Source organism: Lissotriton helveticus, chromosome 6 (assembly GCF_964261635.1).
Source record: "Lissotriton helveticus chromosome 6, aLisHel1.1, whole genome shotgun sequence".
Classification (NCBI taxonomy): Eukaryota; Metazoa; Chordata; class Amphibia; order Caudata; family Salamandridae; genus Lissotriton; species Lissotriton helveticus.
The window spans coordinates 33,447,211-33,466,050 of record NC_136067.1 but is presented as its reverse complement, the minus strand read 5'-3'; the positions used below and the strand labels follow the sequence as shown (position 1 = coordinate 33,466,050).

Genomic DNA, 18,840 nt, shown 5'->3' with positions numbered 1-18,840 from the left:
TTCACAGAAGTTAGGATTTTGTCTTCAGTTTGTCTTACGGCAGACTGAAGACAGACTTAAGACAACATCCTAACTTAAGTCTGTCTTAAGTCTGTCTTAAGTTTGTCTTATGTTTGCCTTAAGTCAAACTTAAAACAAAATCCTAACTTCTGTGAATACCAAAAGTAGTAAGTTTAGGATTTTGTCTTAAGTTAGTTCTGTGAATCGGGCCCACTCACTCTGTCTCTATATTGAAGTTCTTAAAAAATGTTGGTTATTTTACAAAATGTTTTGTTTTAAGTAGCTCTAACATTCCACGATGCCCTCCCTTTCCACTGTCCCTTCAGCCCTCCTCATGACTTGCTTCTCAAATATTGTATGTTAAAAAGATATGCCAGCATTATTGTTGGGAAATCGGAAGCTCACCCCCCAAATTTTACTGACCAAGCTACACCCCTGGTGGTGATCCTCGAGCAATGCCCCAGGCAGACTTTCCTGACCTTCTCAGTGGAGGAGTGTGGCTCAATGGTTAGAGCGGCAGACGCTGATCCAGAGTTCTGGCCCGGGACCAGGGTTCGATTCCCGCCTCGGCGGGTCTTGGGCTCAATTCCCTCGGACCTGATAATTCTCGCCTCGGTGCCTATTCTAATCACGGGCCCCACGCTGCAAATCTGGGCAATAGCTTGCTTAATCTCCACAACGACCCCAACAGCGCTGGGATGCCTGGCTTCACCTTGGGGGTGCCCAGGAGTGGACACTTCACAGGGAAAGCCAGGAGGGTTTCCACAGCGGTGTGAGTATCAGCGTCAGGAAGCCGAATAGACGACACCGCAAGGTGACCCCTTATGGTGACAGTGCGCTCTATAAGTACCATGACATTTACATTTACATTTACATTCTCGCCATCCTGTGTTGCAGGCGGAGACCTGGGTCCGAGCCAAGCTGCGCGACCTGAGGGACGGCTGCGACTCCCAGCTCACCCCGCTCCAGGACTGGGAGCAGGCGGCGCTCTCCCTCCAGCGGGACATGAGGGGCTTCGAGACCACCCTGACCAAGCTGAGCCAGGTAGGCAGTGGCAGCTGGCATGTAAGGAGGGTGGGCAAAAATTCTAAATAAGTAAAAAAAAAAAAAAAAATCACTTCACTTACCTTCTTCCTGGTGCGGTCGTCCTCCTCACTCGGGTCTTCTCTCTAGGAAGACAGGAAACTGCAGTAACCAATCCTGGCGTTCCTTTCATGTTGCATGAGAGCAGCGCCAGGATTGGAGGGAGCGGCATCTCTCGATGCTCCCAAGGGCACTAGAGAGCTATGCTGTCTCTAACCCACCTGTCTTAGAGAGGCTTAGACGGTATGTCTGGCTGCCAATCGCAAGACAGCCGGCCAAAAAGACATGTGCACTCTAAACCTAAGTGCCCTGCCTATCACTGCTTCCTGCTGCTGCCTGACGGGCAGCATCAGAAAGCCCCGCTCCCCGTTCTAACACTCGGATCTGGGTGGGGTTTTAAAAATTAAAATGATAATAAATGAACTTTATTACCATTTTATATTTCTATCTTAGGGGGAATTATTTGTGGGGCGACGCTCCTCCACTTTAATGGAGCAGCTGCCCCTGCAGGTAGGCCCTGCGTAGACTGCTTAAAGGTTTATAGAGTGTTTCATGCTCGTGTGTCGCTGCTTATTAAGTGCTCCTTGTTGCAGCTGTTAAAGGGTCGGAGGCCGGGGTGTAACCAGACCCATCTTTTGTGGAGGGGGGGGCTAACACTTTGGATGGTGGAGCTAGAACAATGTTTAGAACCAGAGATAAAATTCCTTGCGGGGGCTCCTTTCACTTTTGTGGTACTCTGCATAATAAAAGTAACCCTGGGCGTAGTACTACGCTACGCTGATGGAGCGTGCATAATTTGCGCTACTACATACTACGCGAATTGCATGTAGCACAGTGCAAAAACGCGTAGCGTAGCGGGCATTTTTTGCTTGCTCGCGGTCCTCAACGTCAAGTCGCCGATCGCGAGCGAGCAAAATCAACATCCCGTTGAGACTTTTTCCTCGTTCGCGATCAGCAACATCAAGTTGCCGATCGCGAGCGTGGAAAATAAACCTCCCGGCGAGATTCTCAACGCGGGAGGTCAGGTTAATCATTGCAAGTGGTCGTGTATGCTCGCGACGAGAAACTACCAGTCCGCGTTCAGAAAACTGCTGCTTGAGTACAAATCTACTTGAGCGGCAGAAAACAACCGCTTGCACTGTGCAAGATGCTGTTTGCAATTATTGCACAGTGCGGACAAGCATCTGGCACTGTGCAATCAGTGTGAACAGCATTTTCCCTACCGCACTACGCAGTTCGCGTAGCTACGCCTAGCATGCGTAGTGCGAAGTGCACTTCGCGTAGCTACGCATAGCGCTACTATGCAAACTACGCCCCGGGTTAAATAAAAGTACTTTTCTGAGCAATATGTGGTAAAGATACTCCCCAGGTATCAGGTTCAATAACAGATGGAGCAGGTTACAACAGGTTAAAACGTGATTTTCAAAAGCAGTAAAAAGACCTAAGTGCTTCTCACAGTTCGCTGCGCGTCCGCTCTCATGCTGCCTATATCCAAGCAGGAGCGAAAGGACGCGCGCTGCCCCGCCCAGCACCAAACACTGGAGCGGGGACGCAAAATGGCCAAGCGGTAGACCTAGACCGCCGCCATTACTAAGTAAAAAGGTGCAAAGTGCAGTAAAGAGGTAAGTGGCCCAATAACACTCCTCCCTTCAAAGTTCCCCTAAAGCAGCCATGCACCACTCCCCAGGTATCAGATTCAGTAACAGTTTGAGCAGGTGAAAACAGCTTAAAAAGCGGTTTTAAAAGCCATAAAAAGAGCAAAGTGCTTCTCACAAAACCCCCTCCCCCCTTTTTTCGGATTTGTCTCTCATTTATTGAAATCAATTGTATAGAAATGTTGGTATGGTTTTTGGTGTTGAATAAGTGTTTTTTATGGATGATGTTATTTGATTTATTGTTTAGATGTATTGTTTTCATTTTTGTAAATTGTTATGTATAGTATTGTAAATATATGTACAGTTGGTCCTTTTTTGCTAATCAATGCGTAAAAAATTTTGAAAGAAAAAAAAGAAATTAAATGGTATGAAAAACGAATACCGGGTCAGAATTAAATAATAAATCATTCTGGTCCTTCTAAAATTGTGTTTGTGTTAAATAAAAGTGGTTTAGGCATATTTTGTATTATTCTTGCCCAGTGATGTGATCTTTTTTCTCAATAAAAGCACATTAAACTGATTTTTTGGCACTTTTGAGACTTTTTGAAGTGTTTTATTCTACAACCTGTGAAACTTTAACAAATGCATAATTTTATTTTTTTATGGTTATAATATTATTTTATAAATCTACTACAGCAGTTGGTGCAGTGTATTTAGCACTGTAAAGTGTTGTCTTCAACTCAGAGAGAGCCTTTCACGCCTCTGTGACTGATAAAATGAATGAGATCACCCTCCTGGAATACAACATTCCTGCAGGGTGCACAAAGATGTCTGTAAGGGGCTCATGAGTTTCAAATTCCTGTAGGGTATACGCAGATATCTGCAAAGGGCTCAACACCGAGGCATAGAACTATCACTTGAAGGGCCATATGTATCATTAACCTGTTTTGCGATTCTGAAATTGCAATTTTTTAGAAATCGCTATTTCAGAATCGCAAATTGGGATGTATGTACAAATTCGCATTTTTTTTGCGAATTCTTAGTATTCCTTAATTGCGATTCGCAAATTGCGAATCGCAATTAAGGAATACTTTCCCATTTGTTTCTATGGGCCAGGAGGCCCATTGGAATGAATGGGAAGTTACTCTCAATTTGTGATTCGCAATTTGCGAATCGCAAATTGAGAATATTTTCAAGGGTGCAGGGGTGTCCAAAGGACACCCTGTTGCACTCCTGAAATATGCATGGGTGCACACGTGGCACACATACATGCCCTAAGGGCATGTATGTGCCTCACATGGCACTTTGAAAAATGCAAAAATTTGCATTTTTCAAGGAATTCGCAAATTACCACCAACTTGAAGTTGGTGGTAATTTGCGATTCCTTAAGGACAATTAGCATTTTTTTTTGTTGCTTCATACATTGCATTTAAGGAATCGCACATTTTGCGATTCCTTGTTTTGCACCAGATTTTCCTTCATACATACCATTTTGCAAATTTGCATTCGCAAATGCCGAAATTCTGCGAATTTCGGCGTTTGCGAATGCGAATTTGCTTGATACATATGGCCCAAAGTTTCATAAAGCTGCTTATCTTGTGCATTAAATAGAGGAAGTGATAGAATATTTAGCACCAGATGTCAGAATGCATTCTCTCTTTTGTTACCTTATGTTTAAGTCAAGCCTACTAGACCGCACATTTGTCTGCTGTGAGGCAGCATATTGTGGGTTTACAACTAACACACAAAAGGCTTCGAGCCCGCCCACTGCTTACCACTGGCAGGCTTTCCTGTCACTCGCATGTGCTTGCTTCTTTTTTGATGGATTACCTTGTCCATCCTGTGTCTGTCTCACCAGGTTAACATTGCTTATGTGTGTCCTTCCACTGCTTACTTTTAGGGATCTACTTTTATTGCTCTTAAGCACTCAATGAGAGTCCACGTGTTGTCAAGCTGTCCCCAGAGCGTGCAGCTCTTCCCCTCTACACCCCCTGGGCCTCATTACGATGTCAGTCGGAAAGGCTCCAAATGGCATTTGGATTTTCCTAATTTATGACGGAACCCATGTTTACGACTGACTCGGAAACATTTCTGACTGACCGATCACGATAGAAGGTAACCGGTCAGCCAGTTGCGACCAGCATTCAGAGAGTCCAAGTCGGTCAGAGGCGAATCATACAGCTCAACGGGCCACATTTACGACTGGCCGATTACGATGTCAGATTCCGACAGCCTTTCCGAATTGGTCTGTCCAACACGAATCGGTTGTCGGAAACTGACTTTAGTGACCCGTAGCAGGGCCCCCTTTCACCCAGAGTTTGTTCCCAACTTCGTGGACCTCTGCGTAGTCCTGCTACGCCAACAACGCCCAGGGTTAATTTCATTGAGGTATTTCATTCCTTCTTGTGGTTCAGGCCCTTTGGACATGTTGAGTCTACCAGAACTTCTATCCTCTGCATCCCACTGAGCTCTTACTCTTGGTCTAAAGCATACATATTAGTGTTCTACCTGCCACATGACAGCACTATGGTGCCTCGCAAGGGGTAGGAAGCACTATTTAACTGCCGTTGCAAATCCATGCATCCTATGTCTCTCCTGCGTCTTTTCTACAGATGGCCGAACATCTCATCAACAAGCAAGCCCCGAATGCTGACAACATGACCAAGCAGCTGCAGTCTCTGAAAGACCAGTGGCATGTGCTGAAGCAGACAGCAACCAATCAGAGCAAGGCGTTGGGTGTGGCACGGACCCTCCAGGAGTTCAAGCGGAAGGCGGACGAGCTGGAGGTCTGGATCCGAGAGAAGGTACCGTGAGACCTGATGCAGGATTTTCTCTATGCAGTAGTTATCGCTCGAACACTAGAGGGTTACTCCTGTCATTGGTTTACAACAAACCCATTCAAAGTGCCCTGCAGAATTCTGTCCGGGAGGGGGTGATGTGGCCATATTTGAGTAAGCCCCACAATGAGATATGCTGACCATACTTCTGACTATGTAGATGAGTGCCCTGTAGATTCACTCAGTGTACATTATTTTATGTGAATATCTTGAAAACCTGGGATCTCTCTGGCCCTCCTGGACCTATGCTAGAAACTGTTGCTCTGAACTATGTCCAGGATCAAAGATGTGTGGCCAATGAGCAACAGTCCTGGATAACATCCATTTGGTAACTCTTGATTATTGACATCCATTTAAAAATGAAGGTGTTTATGGCTCACAGAATTAGAATTACCTACCATAAACCTTCTTTACCTTACCTTCAACTTGTCACAGATTGTTCTGCAGTACTATTTCGTACGTGGTCTTCATGTAGGCAGGCGTTGTGTTGTTTTCAAGTAGTAGGGAGGGTTTGTGAAGTATTTATAGTTTTAATTACTTTAAATAAGTGGATTTACATTTTTCATTACTTCCTATGGGGTTTTATTTGAAGTCCTCACTGCCATTATTGTCTATGGGAGGGTGTTGCAGGACCAGTGGTTGGCCAGGGTTGGAGGTGGAGATTTACACTCGTAGGTTTGTGAATTGCATTTTGTAGCCAGTAGTAGTACTGTAGCACTGCATCACAATCTACAGGATGTAGTTTGTGGATCAGGCCCAAATGGTGTTTGATTGGTTGTGTTAGTGTTTGACCAGTTTCACCTCTTTGCGTCTGACCCTCTGGCCCCAGTAACCAGAACCCTGTCCTTGTCCTGACCCAGATATTTCAAGGGTTCATTGAAACCTGTTAGATCTGTGCAAAGTCAGAGTAAAAACCTGCTGAAGGGATGTGCTTCACCTCTGCTCCAGAGAGATGACCACTCAGAGTAGATCTGTGACTAGGAATGGAATCCTTTCTTGTATTGTCGTTCCTAATCTTGTCTTCTCTCTTTCTTCTTCACTGCATCTTTCTCGTTTACCCTTTTTTTGCAAATCTCTCTTCATCCTCTGTCTCACTCACCTTCTCTCTCTCTTTATGTCTTTCGTCTTATTATCTCTCTCGTCATCCTCGCCTCCTATCCATCTGCTCCTCTTCCGCTCTTCTGCTATCTCTTGCCCTTCTCTCCATTGCTCTAACTTCCCTCCCTCCATATCTTTCTGTTTTCTCCATCTCTCTCTCTCTCTCTCTCTCTCTCTCTTCCTCTTCTCTTCCCTTCTCTCCTCTCCTCTCCTCTCCTCATCCCCTCTCCTCTCCTCTCCTCTCCTCTTCCCTCCTCTTCCCTTCTCTTCTCTCTTCTCTCTTCTCTCTTTTCTCTTCTCTCTTCTCTCTTTTCTCTTTTCTCTTTTCTCTGTTCTCTTCTCTATTCTCTTCTCTATTCTCTTCTCTTTCTTTTCTTTTCTCTTTTCTTTTCTTCTCTTCTCTTCTCTTCTCTTTCGCTTCTCTTCTCTTCTCTTCTCTTCTCTTTTGTTTCTCTTCTCTTTCTTTTCTCGTCTCTTTCTGTTCTGTTCTCTTCTCTTTCTTCTCTCTTTTCTTCTCGTCTCTTTCTTTTCTCTTCTCTTCTCTTTCTCTTCTCTTCTCTCTTTTCTTCTCTTCTCTTTCGTTTCTCTTCTCTTCTCTTTCTTTTCTTTTCTCTTTTCTCTTTCTTTTCTCTTCTCTTCTCTTTCTTTTCTTTTCTCTTCTCTTCTCTTTCTTCTCTCTTCTCTTCTCTTTCTTCTCTCTTCTCTTCTCTTTCTCTTCTCTTCTCTTCTCGTTCTTTTCTCTTCTCTTCTCTTTCTTCTCTCTTTTCTTCCCTTCTCTTTCTTCTCTCCTTTCTTCTCTTCTCTTTCTTCTCTATTCTCTTCTCTTTCTCTTCTTTTCTCCTTTCTTTTCTTCTCTTCTCTTCTCTTTCGCTTCTCTTCTCTTTCGTTTCTTTTCTCTTCTCTTCTCTTCTCTTCTCTTCTCTTCTCTTCTCTTCTCTTCTCTTCTCTTCTCTTCTCTTCTCTTCTCTTCTCTTCTCTTTCTCTTTCTCTTTCTCTTTCTCCCCAACCCCCACTCTCACTTTCCATCACCCATGTAGGAAGACAAGCGGTGCCCGGTCGTCCTCCCCGAAGACAGTGGCGACAAAATCCAGCTGGCCCGACGCATCCTGGACCTGAAACAGGTGGGTTCTGCTTACCTGCAGAGAAGGTGGCTTACCAGGTGAGAACCACCTGCTGACTCAGAGGAGTGTGTGTGTGATCTCATGGTCACAGGTTCAAACCCCAGCAGGCTCGCTCAGCCTTTCATCCTTCCCTTAATGGTAAAATGATTACCACTGAGTTTAGTAACACTCAGCCTCATCTGCCTTGGTATGGGCCACAATAAACCATCACTTTATGGCCCATGCAAGTCCCAAGTACCTTCTCAATTTTATCCCCCAGCCCAATGGCTTGTTATTTTTTTGGTTGCAGTTTTATATAGCACAAACTCGACCCAAAGGTATTGGAACACTTTACACGAGCACCAGTTACATTACACATTCATTTTTAGTAGGCACAGGGGGATTAATTGATTTGCCCAGAGCCACAGAACGTTGAGCCAGCGCTGAGATTCGAACCTGGTGCCCCCCTGTTCCAAAGTTGGCAGCTCTGGCCGTTACGCTACATCTTACCCCTCCCCTTAGAGTCTAGGTGTACTTTTTATGTATATATCACACCAGGTATTTACGGCACTCTCTCCAATCCTGAACATTTCACCTACAAATCATTGTTTTCAGGTGTGTTCATCTCACTACTACTTCAATATTAGCAAAGTAAGACTACACCATCCAGAATGCATTTGGATATACATTCTTGAAGTGCAGTGGTCAATATAAGTAGCTCTATCTGTTGTACTGGGGAAAGTCTGGCAGCCTGGATACACATACCTGTGGTTTAAGGTTATCCTCCGAGCCAAGGTTTGTTTTTCACCCCGGGCCCCAGTGCATTGTGGTACTTGCAGTCCTATGCTCTTTGACGCACAGCACTGAAGTGACGATCCGTTTTGATATTGTTTACTTCATGCCCGCTATGTGTCTCGTCGGAAGACCTACATATTCACCCTTTCAAGGCACTTCCATCCTTCGTCACTGGGGTGTATAACTGATGGCCTGATAGGGTCGGTGGTGTCACAAGCAAGCAGAGCAATGGGGCTGGAGTGATAAGGGTGCAAAACTGCATTTTTACCAAGAGCCAATTTATGTCCAATGACCAACGGGACACAACTCTGAACAATGCAAAAACACATTATCAACAGTCCTGGAGAAGCGTGGCTCAATGGTTAGAGCGGCAGACCCTGATGCAGAGTTCTGGCCAGGGACCAGGGTTCAATTCCCGCCTCTGCGGGTCTTGGGCTCAATCTCCCCGGACCTGATAATTCTCGCCTCGGTGCCTATTCTATTTTGAGAGTTTTATACAGCGCGAACAAGATCTTTGCAGATATCAGAGCGCTTTACAAGTAAAAATACAAAGTAAAGATACAGAGTAATAACGCGTATATACAAAGTGATATATGAGGTAGTTAGGTACAAGGTGCTAGTTACATAGGTAGGTCAAAGGACATGAGGTAGGTCACAGGTGTGGTAGTGTAGGTACACTGAGAGTAGACAAACAATTGCGTCAATAGTATAAAGTGCAATACCAAGGAGCATATACTTGCTTAAGCGTGTTTAGAGTATTTAGAGTTTAAAGGTGGGCCAAGTTGAGGTGGGTGTGTGCAGGATGTATAGTCCCACAGGTGCGACAGTAGAAGGGAAGTAAAGATCGTTGAGGTGGAGAGGGTAAAGTGTGCAAAGTCAACCAGGTGCGTCAACAATATAACAATATACATAATCAACCAGGTGCATCAAACATTATAACAAAATACAAAGAGTGAGCGTATACAATTACGTAATTCGATAATACAGGTGGTACAATAGGCCAAGGTCGGGCAGGACTTACAGAGCAGATTCATGAGTGATACGGAGTAATAGGTCATGTGTATTTTGCCATGAGGATCGCTTTCACTTCTTTCTTAAAGATTGTGTTGGAGGAGATGAGCCTTGTTTCAGGAGGGAGTGAGTTCCAGATCCTGGGTGCCATTCCTGAAAAGGAGCGTTTATACGTTTTTTCCTTCCGAAATCTTCGAGGTTTCAGCAAAAGATTGTTTGTGCTTCTAGTAGTTCGGGAGCCACCCGAAATTGTCAACTTTTGAGTGAGGTAGGCGGGTGAATTCAGATGCACAGCCTTGTGTGTCATGCATGCGATTTTCAGTTGTATTCTGGGTTCAAAAGGTAGCCAGTTCAGTGATTTAAAGTCCGGGGAGATATGCAAGTGTTTTTTTGAGCCTGTGACGAGTCTCGCTGCGGCGTTAAGGGACGCTCTTAGGGGTGCCGTTGTAGTTAGGGGGAGCCCGCAAAGGGCGGTGCTACCGTATTCTATGTGCGGGATGACTATAGATTGTACTGCAGTTTGGAAGTCTTTGGCAGGAAGGAAAGGTTTAAGTTTTCTCAGGGTATTGATTTGGAAGTTCGCTCCTTTGGTTGCCTTGCTGATGTGCTGCTGCATGTTAAGATTGGTGTCAAGTGTTATGCCTAAAGATTTTGCTGAGTCTACTACGATGGGCTGTACATTTAGAGCCGTTAATTGCTTAAGCCATGTTTGAGCCGTGGATATTTTAGCGGGAGGTGAGATCAGGAGGAACTCGGTCTTCATAGCATTGAGTTTGAGGTGATTCTCAGCAAGCCAGGATTGGGTGTTTCTGATCGTGGTGTTCAGCAGCATGATGTCCTTGGGAGATTGTATTTTGAGATAAAGTTGGGTGTCGTCAGCATACATATGAAAGTGCACATTAGAAGCCTGTAACAACGTAGTGAGAGGTTCCATAACTAGGTTGAACAGTGTTGGGGAGAGGGAGGATCCTTGAGGGACGCCTAGCGATACAGGTACCGGAGAGGACAGCAGGTTGTTGCTTTTGATTCTTTGTGTCCGGTTGTGTAGAAATGAGGTGAACCACTTTAGAACAGTCCCAGATATGCCCATTCTTGTGTTTAACAGTTCGAGTAAGTTCTCATGTTTAACTGTATCGAATGCTGAGGAGAGATCCAGAAGGATGAGGAGACAGGTATCGTTTTGGTCTAGGATTTGGAGGGCATCGTCCACTATGTGAGTCATGGCAGTTTCGGTACTATGCCCTGCTCGGAAGCCTGACTGATGAGCGTTTAGGAGATCAAACTTATCTATGTGCTTAGTCAATTGTAGTTGTACGCATTTTTCCAACAGTTTAGCGAGAGTGGGAATGTTTGTAATAGGGCGGTAATTGTTTAGATCAGTGGGGTCTGCTGTTGGTTTTTAGGTCTCGCGCCTGCGATGCATATGGCGAAGCCATATGCCATCGCGCAGGCGCGATACTATTGTTGCTGGGTCTGCTTCCCAGGAGACAGAGACTGGCGCGCGCACGCTCTGGAAGGCGATCGGCGCCGGCCGCGCGCGCGTTTCCCAATCTCCTGTCTCTCTGGGAAGCACACAAGCAAGCCCAGCAAGCCCCGCCAAGGTACCACGAGCACGTCCCACGTGGGCGCCTACCACGAGGACGACCGCAGCAGCAGGGCAGCCTCGCCGCTCACGGCATCTCGCTCAGCGATCACTTTCACCGCTCCTACTCACTGTGACCCGCAAAGGCGACAACAGGGAATAGACGCCGGACTCTGTGCGCGCTGCTAACACCGTAAAGTAAATATTCATCCCTACTACGCAGTAACTGCTGCTCCTGGCAGTTCGCTTTTCATTTAATTTGATAATGTGTTCAGCAAATGAAGTGGTGCGGGCTGCAGTGTTTTACCAGGACAAATGCATATTTTCAATCATTGTTTAACGGGGGCGGCTCAAGGCAGAGCTTCAACCCCCCACTAGCGCCGTGTGCGATAGGAAGAGTAGGCGCTATCAATCGTTATTGTCTGTCTCGCGCGCTGTAATTGCATTTGATAGTCCACTGATTCTGATGTCTGCGCTAATGTTGGGAACAGCGGATAGACAGATGCTCGGGACCAATCATATGCATCCAGTGGGCACTTTGATAAGTTGGCAGCGAGGTTCCGGGTTTGATGATAAATTGTCTCACTGGTCTCTCAGCCTCTCCTGCTCGCTCCTCAGTGATTGCTCTTCCCTTCCGCCATTGAGGGGTCAGGAGTCTCTGCTAAATTTAAAACTGCCATTATTTAAGATGTAGGCGATGCAAAGGCTAGCCCGTCAGTTGATTACACATCTGAACGTTACTTGTTTTTGGTTTAGCTGGTATGTCTTGTTTTTAACAGGGCTGGATGGATACTTTTTAGGTCTCCTGGCGTTTAACAGCGCGTCAGCGCTGTGTCCGCCAGGAGATCTTTTGTCGCTGACTCTGGTTCCCAGGAGACAGCACCTGGCCGCGCGTATTTCGCAAAAGGCGATCGGTGCAGGCCACGCGCGCGCGAACGCGCTCGCCGTGGCTGTCTCCTGGGAAGCGCAAACATACACAGGCACACCTCCCCCTGCACGCATGCGCACACACATACACAAGCACACACATACACAAGCACACATACACGCACGGAGAGACATCCCCCCCCACCCCTCCGCCGTCGCACACACAGACACACACACACGCACACATACAGGCATCCCCCCCTTCCCCGCTCACCGGCACTCCGGACTTGTGCAGCCTCTGACCGCGGGGCTCTCCCTCGGGCATGGGAGCCCCGCGTCACCACTGCTCCTCCAGGCACTCCGTGGGCGCGGGCTTCACAAAACGGAAGTCCCGCCCCCACCATAGGTTTCGTTTTTAGGAGTGCGCGCGCAGTAGCGTCCTCCTCCGTGCCAGCAGCAGACCTACGTAATTACGTGACATGGCACAGTAGCGTAATTTTGCATAACGAATGTAAGGTGAAATTAACCAAATAACATAAAATGAAGTCCGCATAATGCAGATTTCGGCCAGCCCTAATCCGAATTCAGTGTGCGATGCACTCTTAATAACCATTTGAAAAGTCATCCATGGATTACAGAGTGCCGCATTTAATGCTTGAGTACTATGTGAGTGGCAAATGAAATCAGCCACGCCTCTAAAATTAAGCATTCCCCTCTTGGTTTCTTTTAGGCATGATATTTGTCTCATGCAGCAATGTATATCTAATTGGTCTAAATGTTTTCTGCCGTACGTCACTGGTATGCAAACATACCTTCTTTCTTTTAGCATCTAAGAGAGTATTTAATGTCTTAGACTTAACACCGAGCTCCGTGTTCAGGATTAAAAGAACTTGTTTTATTTATTTTTTTATTTTTTATTTTTACGAATAAAGCATGCAAGACGCTAAGTGAATTTGATAAATAGGGGACACAATTGTGCTGTCTCACCAGAAGCCAGATTAACCACTGCACTGTTGTTGGACATATATCATGAAATCTTATCCTTTTCCCTCATCTGTGTAGCATAGCATAGCATAGATACTACTTCCATTGTCTGGTGGTTCGCGTACAGCAGAATCAAAACTAAAAATACATTTGCAGTTTAATGACATTGGAAACGGACAGAATGGAGATGAGACACTGACATGTTCAATTAGGGAGACACTTATGTGCATTAGGATGGCAAGGCATTGAGTCAAGTGGCCAACATTCACTTACACTTGGGCACGGAAGACTGACTACACTCTAGGAGAGGAGACAGCACACTATAGGGAGACAGCACACTATAGGGAGACAGCACACTACAGAGAGACAGCACACTACAGGGAGACAGCACACTGGAGACAGCACACTACAGAGAGACAGCACACTACAGGGAGACAGCACACTACAGGGAGACAGCACACTACAGAGAGACAGCACACTAGAGACAGCACACTACAGAGAGACAGCACACTATAGGGAGACAGCACACTACAGAGAGACAGCACACTACAGGGAGACAGCACACTACAGGGAGACATCACACTACAGGGAGACAGCACACTACAGGGAGACAGCACACTACAGAGAGACAGCACACTAGAGACAGCACACTACAGAGAGACAGCACACTACAGGGAGACAGCACACTGGAGACAGCACACTACAGAGAGACAGCACACTACAGGGAGACAGCACACTACAGGGAGACAGCACACTACAGAGAGACAGCACACTAGAGACAGCACACTACAGAGAGACAGCACACTATAGGGAGACAGCACACTACAGAGAGACAGCACACTACAGGGAGACAGCACACTACAGGGAGACATCACACTACAGGGAGACAGCACACTACAGGGAGACAGCACACTACAGAGAGACAGCACACTAGAGACAGCACACTACAGAGAGACAGCACACTATAGGGAGACAGCACACTACAGAGAGACAGCACACTACAGGGAGACAGCACACTACAGGGAGACAGCACACTACAGGGAGACAGCACACTACAGAGAGACAGCACACTACAGGGAGACAGCACACTACAGAGAGACAGCACACTACAGGGAGACAGCACACTACAGGGAGACATCACACTACAGGGAGACAGCACACTACAGGGAGACAGCACACTACAGAGAGACAGCACACTAGAGACAGCACACTACAGAGAGACAGCACACTATAGGGAGACAGCACACTACAGAGAGACAGCACACTACAGGGAGACAGCACACTACAGAGAGACAGCACACTACAGGGAGACAGCACACTACAGAGAGACAGCACACTACAGGGAGACAGAACACTGGAGACAGCACACTACAGAGAGACAGCACACTACAGGGAGACAGCACACTACAGGGAGACAGCACACTACAGAGAGACAGCACACTAGAGACAGCACACTACAGAGAGACAGCACACTATAGGGAGACAGCACACTACAGAGAGACAGCACACTACAGGGAGACAGCACACTACAGAGAGACAGCACACTACAGGGAGACAGCACACTACAGAGAGACAGCACACTACAGGGAGACAGAACACTGGAGACAGCACACTACAGAGAGACAGCACACTACAGGGAGACAGCACACTACAGGGAGACAGCACACTACAGGGAGACAGCACACTACAGAGAGACAGCACACTACAGAGAGACAGCACACTATAGGGAGACAGCACACTACAGAGAGACAGCACACTACAGGGAGACAGCACACTACAGAGAGACAGCACACTACAGAGAGACAGCACACTACAGAGAGACAGCACACTACAGGGAGACAGCACACTACAGAGAGACAGCACACTATAGGGAGACAGCACACTATAGGGAGACAGCACACTACAGAGAGACAGCACACTACAGAGAGACAGCACACTACAGGGAGACAGCACACTACAGGGAGACATCACACTACAGGGACACAGCACACTACAGAGAGACAGCACACTACAGGGAGACAGCACACTAGAGACAGCACACTACAGAGAGACAGCACACTACAGGGAGACAGCACACTACAGAGCGACAGCACACTAGAGACAGCACACTACAGAGAGACAGCACACTATAGGGAGACAGCACACTATAGGGAGACAGCACACTACAGAGAGACAGCACACTACAGAGAGACAGCACACTACAGGGAGACAGCACACTACAGGGAGACAGCACACTACAGAGAGACAGCACACTAGAGACAGCACACTACAGAAAGACAGTACACTACAGAGAGACAGCACACTAGAGACAGCACACTACAGGGAGACAGCACACTACAGGGAGACAGCACACTACAGAGAGACAGCACACTACAGGGAGACAACACACTATAGGGAGACAGCACACTACAGAGAGACAGCACACTACAGGGAGACAGCACACTAGAGACAGCACACTACAGGGAGACAGCACACTACAGGGAGACAGCACACTACAGAGAGACAGCACACTACAGGGAGACAGCACACTATAGGGAGACAGCACACTACAGAGAGACAGCACACTACAGGGAGACAGCACACTACAGGGAGTGCAGAGTAGTGAGTAGTGAGTGCAGAGTAGTGAGTAGTGAGTGCAGAGTAGTGAATGCAGAGTAGTGAGTGCAGAGTAGTGAGTGCAGAGTAGTGAGTGCAGAGTAGTGAGTGCAGAATAGTGAGTGCAGAGTAGTGAGTGCAGAGTAGTGAGTAGTGAGTAGTGAGTAGTGAGTGCAGAGTAGTGAGTAGTGAGTGCAGAGTAGTGAGTAGTGAGTGCAAAGTAGTGAGTAGTGAGTGCAAAGTAGTGAGTGCAGAGTAGTGAGTAGTGAGTGCAGAGTAGTGAGTGCAAAGTAGTGAGTAGTGAGTGCAGAGTAGTGAGTAGTGAGTGCAAAGTAGTGAGTAGTGAGTGCAAAGTAGTGAGTGCAGAGTAGTGAGTGCAAAGTAGTGAGTGCAGAGTAGTGAGTAGTGAGTGCAAAGTAGTGAGTAGTGAGTGCAGAGTAGTGAGTGCAGAGTAGTGAGTAGTGAGTGCAGAGTAGTGAGTAGTGAGTGCAGAGTAGTGAGTAGTGAGTGCATAGTAGTGAGTAGTGAGTGCAGAGTAGTGAGTAGTGAGTGCAAAGTAGTGAGTGCAGAGTAGTGAGTAGTGAGTGCAGAGTAGTGAGTGCAAAGTAGTGAGTAGTGAGTGCAAAGTAGTGAGTGCAGAGTAGTGAGTGCAAAGTAGTGAGTGCAGAGTAGTGAGCAGTGAGTGGAGAGTAGTGAGCAGTGAGTGCAGAGTAGTGAGCAGTGAGTGCAGAGTAGTGAGTAGTGAGTGCAAAGTAGTGAGTAGTGAGTGCAAAGTAGTGAGTAGTGAGTGCAGAGTAGTGAGTGCAGAGTAGTGAGTAGTGAGTGCAGAGTAGTGAGTGCAGAGTAGTGAGTGCAGAGTAGTGAGTGCAGAGTAGTGAGTGCAGAGTAGTGAGTGCAGAATGGTGAGTGCAGAGTAGTGAGTAGTGAGTGCAGAGTAGTGAGTGCAAAGTAGTGAGTAGTGAGTGCAGAGTAGTGAGTAGTGAGTGCAGAGTAGTGAGTGCAAAGTAGTGAGTGCAGAGTAGTGAGTAGTGATTGCAAAGTAGTGAGTGCAAAGTAGTGAGTAGTGAGTGCAGAGTAGTGAGTGTAGAGTAGTGAGTAGTGAGTGCAGAGTAGTGAGTAGTGAGTGCAGAGTAGTGAGTAGTGAGTGCAAAGTAGTGAGTAGTGAGTGCAAAGTAGTGAGTAGTAAGTGGAGAGTAGTGAGTGCAGAGTAGTGAGTGCAGAGTAGTGAGTGCAGAGTAGTGAGTAGTGAGTGCAAAGTAGTGAGTAGTGAGTGCAGAGTAGTGAGTAGTGAGTGCAGAGTAGTGAGTGCAGAGTAGTGAGTGCAGAGTAGTGAGTAGTGAGTGCAGAGTAGTGAGTGCAGAGTAGTGAGTGCAGAGTAGTGAGTGCAGAGTAGTGAGTGCAGAGTAGTGAGTAGTGAGTGCAGAGTAGTGAGTGCAGAGTAGTGAGTAGTGAGTGCAGAGTAGTGAGTAGTGAGTGCAAAGTAGTGAGTAGTGAGTGCAAAGTAGTGAGTAGTAAGTGCAGAGTAGTGAGTGCAGAGTAGTGAGTGCAGAGTAGTGAGTGCAGAGTAGTGAGTAGTGAGTGCAGAGTAGTGAGTGCAGAGTAGTGAGTAGTGAGTGCAGAGTAGTGAGTAGTGAGTGCAGAGTAGTGAGTGCAGAGTAGTGAGTGCAGAGTAGTGAGTAGTGAGTGCAGAGTAGTGAGTGCAGAGTAGTGAGTGCAGAGTAGTGAGTGCAGAGTAGTGAGTAGTGAGTGCAGAGTAGTGAGTGCAGAGTAGTGAGTGCAGAGTAGTGAGTGCAGAGTAGTGAGTAGTGAGTGCAGAGTAGTGAGTGCAGAGTAGTGAGTAGTGAGTGCAGAGTAGTGAGTGCAGAGTAGTGAGTAGTGAGTGCAGAGTAGTGAGTAGTGAGTGCAAAGTAGTGAGTAGTGAGTGCAAAGTAGTGAGTAGTAAGTGCAGAGTAGTGAGTGCAGAGTAGTGAGTGCAGAGTAGTGAGTGCAGAGTAGTGAGTAGTGAGTGCAGAGTAGTGAGTGCAGAGTAGTGAGTAGTGAGTGCAGAGTAGTGAGTAGTGAGTGCAGAGTAGTGAGTGCAGAGTAGTGAGTGCAGAGTAGTGAGTAGTGAGTGCAGAGTAGTGAGTGCAGAGTAGTGAGTAGTGAGTGCAGAGTAGTGAGTGCAGAGTAGTGAGTAGTGAGTGCAGAGTAGTGAGTGCAGAGTAGTGAGTAGTGAGTGCAGAGTAGTGAGTGCAGAGTAGTGAGTAGTGAGTGCAGAGTAGTGAGTGCAGAGTAGTGAGTGCAGAGTAGTGAGTAGTGAGTGCAGAGTAGTGAGTGCAGAGTAGTGAGTAGTGAGTGCAGAGTAGTGAGTGCAGAGTAGTGAGTAGTGAGTGCAGAGTAGTGAGTGCAGAGTAGTGAGTGCAGAGTAGTGAGTGCAGAGTAGTGAGTAGTGAGTGCAGAGTAGTGAGTGCAGAGTAGTGAGTGCAGAGTAGTGAGTGCAGAGTAGTGAGTAGTGAGTGCAGAGTAGTGAGTGCAGAGTAGTGAGTAGTGAGTGCAGAGTAGTGAGTGCAGAGTAGTGAGTAGTGAGTGCAGAGTAGTGAGTAGTGAGTGCAAAGTAGTGAGTAGTGAGTGCAAAGTAGTGAGTAGTAAGTGCAGAGTAGTGAGTGCAGAGTAGTGAGTGCAGAGTAGTGAGTGCAGAGTAGTGAGTAGTGAGTGCAGAGTAGTGAGTGCAGAGTAGTGAGTAGTGAGTGCAGAGTAGTGAGTAGTGAGTGCAGAGTAGTGAGTGCAGAGTAGTGAGTGCAGAGTAGTGAGTAGTGAGTGCAGAGTAGTGAGTGCAGAGTAGTGAGTGCAGAGTAGTGAGTAGTGAGTGCAGAGTAGTGAGTGCAGAGTAGTGAGTGCAGAGTAGTGAGTAGTGAGTGCAGAGTAGTGAGTGCAGAGTAGTGAGTGCAGAGTAGTGAGTGCAGAGTAGTGAGTAGTGAGTGCAGAGTAGTGAGTGCAGAGTAGTGAGTAGTGAGTGCAGAGTAGTGAGTGCAGAGTAGTGAGTAGTGAGTGCAGAGTAGTGAGTGCAGAGTAGTGAGTAGTGAGTGCAGAGTAGTGAGTGCAGAGTAGTGAGTAGTGAGTGCAGAGTAGTGAGTGCAGAGTAGTGAGTGCAGAGTAGTGAGTAGTGAGTGCAGAGTAGTGAGTGCAGAGTAGTGAGTAGTGAGTGCAGAGTAGTGAGTGCAGAGTAGTGAGTAGTGAGTGCAGAGTAGTGAGTGCAGAGTAGTGAGTAGTGAGTGCAGAGTAGTGAGTGCAGAGTAGTGAGTGCAGAGTAGTGA

General features: G+C 46.9%; 1 protein-coding gene across 1 annotated transcript in view; it reads left to right on the top strand.

Annotated features, from left to right (window-relative positions):
* LOC144762155 (uncharacterized) overlaps positions 1 to 18,840 on the top strand; it is a 269,735-nt gene that overhangs the window by 77,139 nt on the left and 173,756 nt on the right. Inside the window, exons 4-6 of the mRNA XM_078647312.1 lie at positions 898 to 1,044; positions 5,291 to 5,482; positions 7,651 to 7,734. Of these exons, the coding sequence (XP_078503438.1) occupies positions 898 to 1,044; positions 5,291 to 5,482; positions 7,651 to 7,734 (423 nt within the window). The remainder of the gene's footprint in view (positions 1 to 897; positions 1,045 to 5,290; positions 5,483 to 7,650; positions 7,735 to 18,840) is intronic.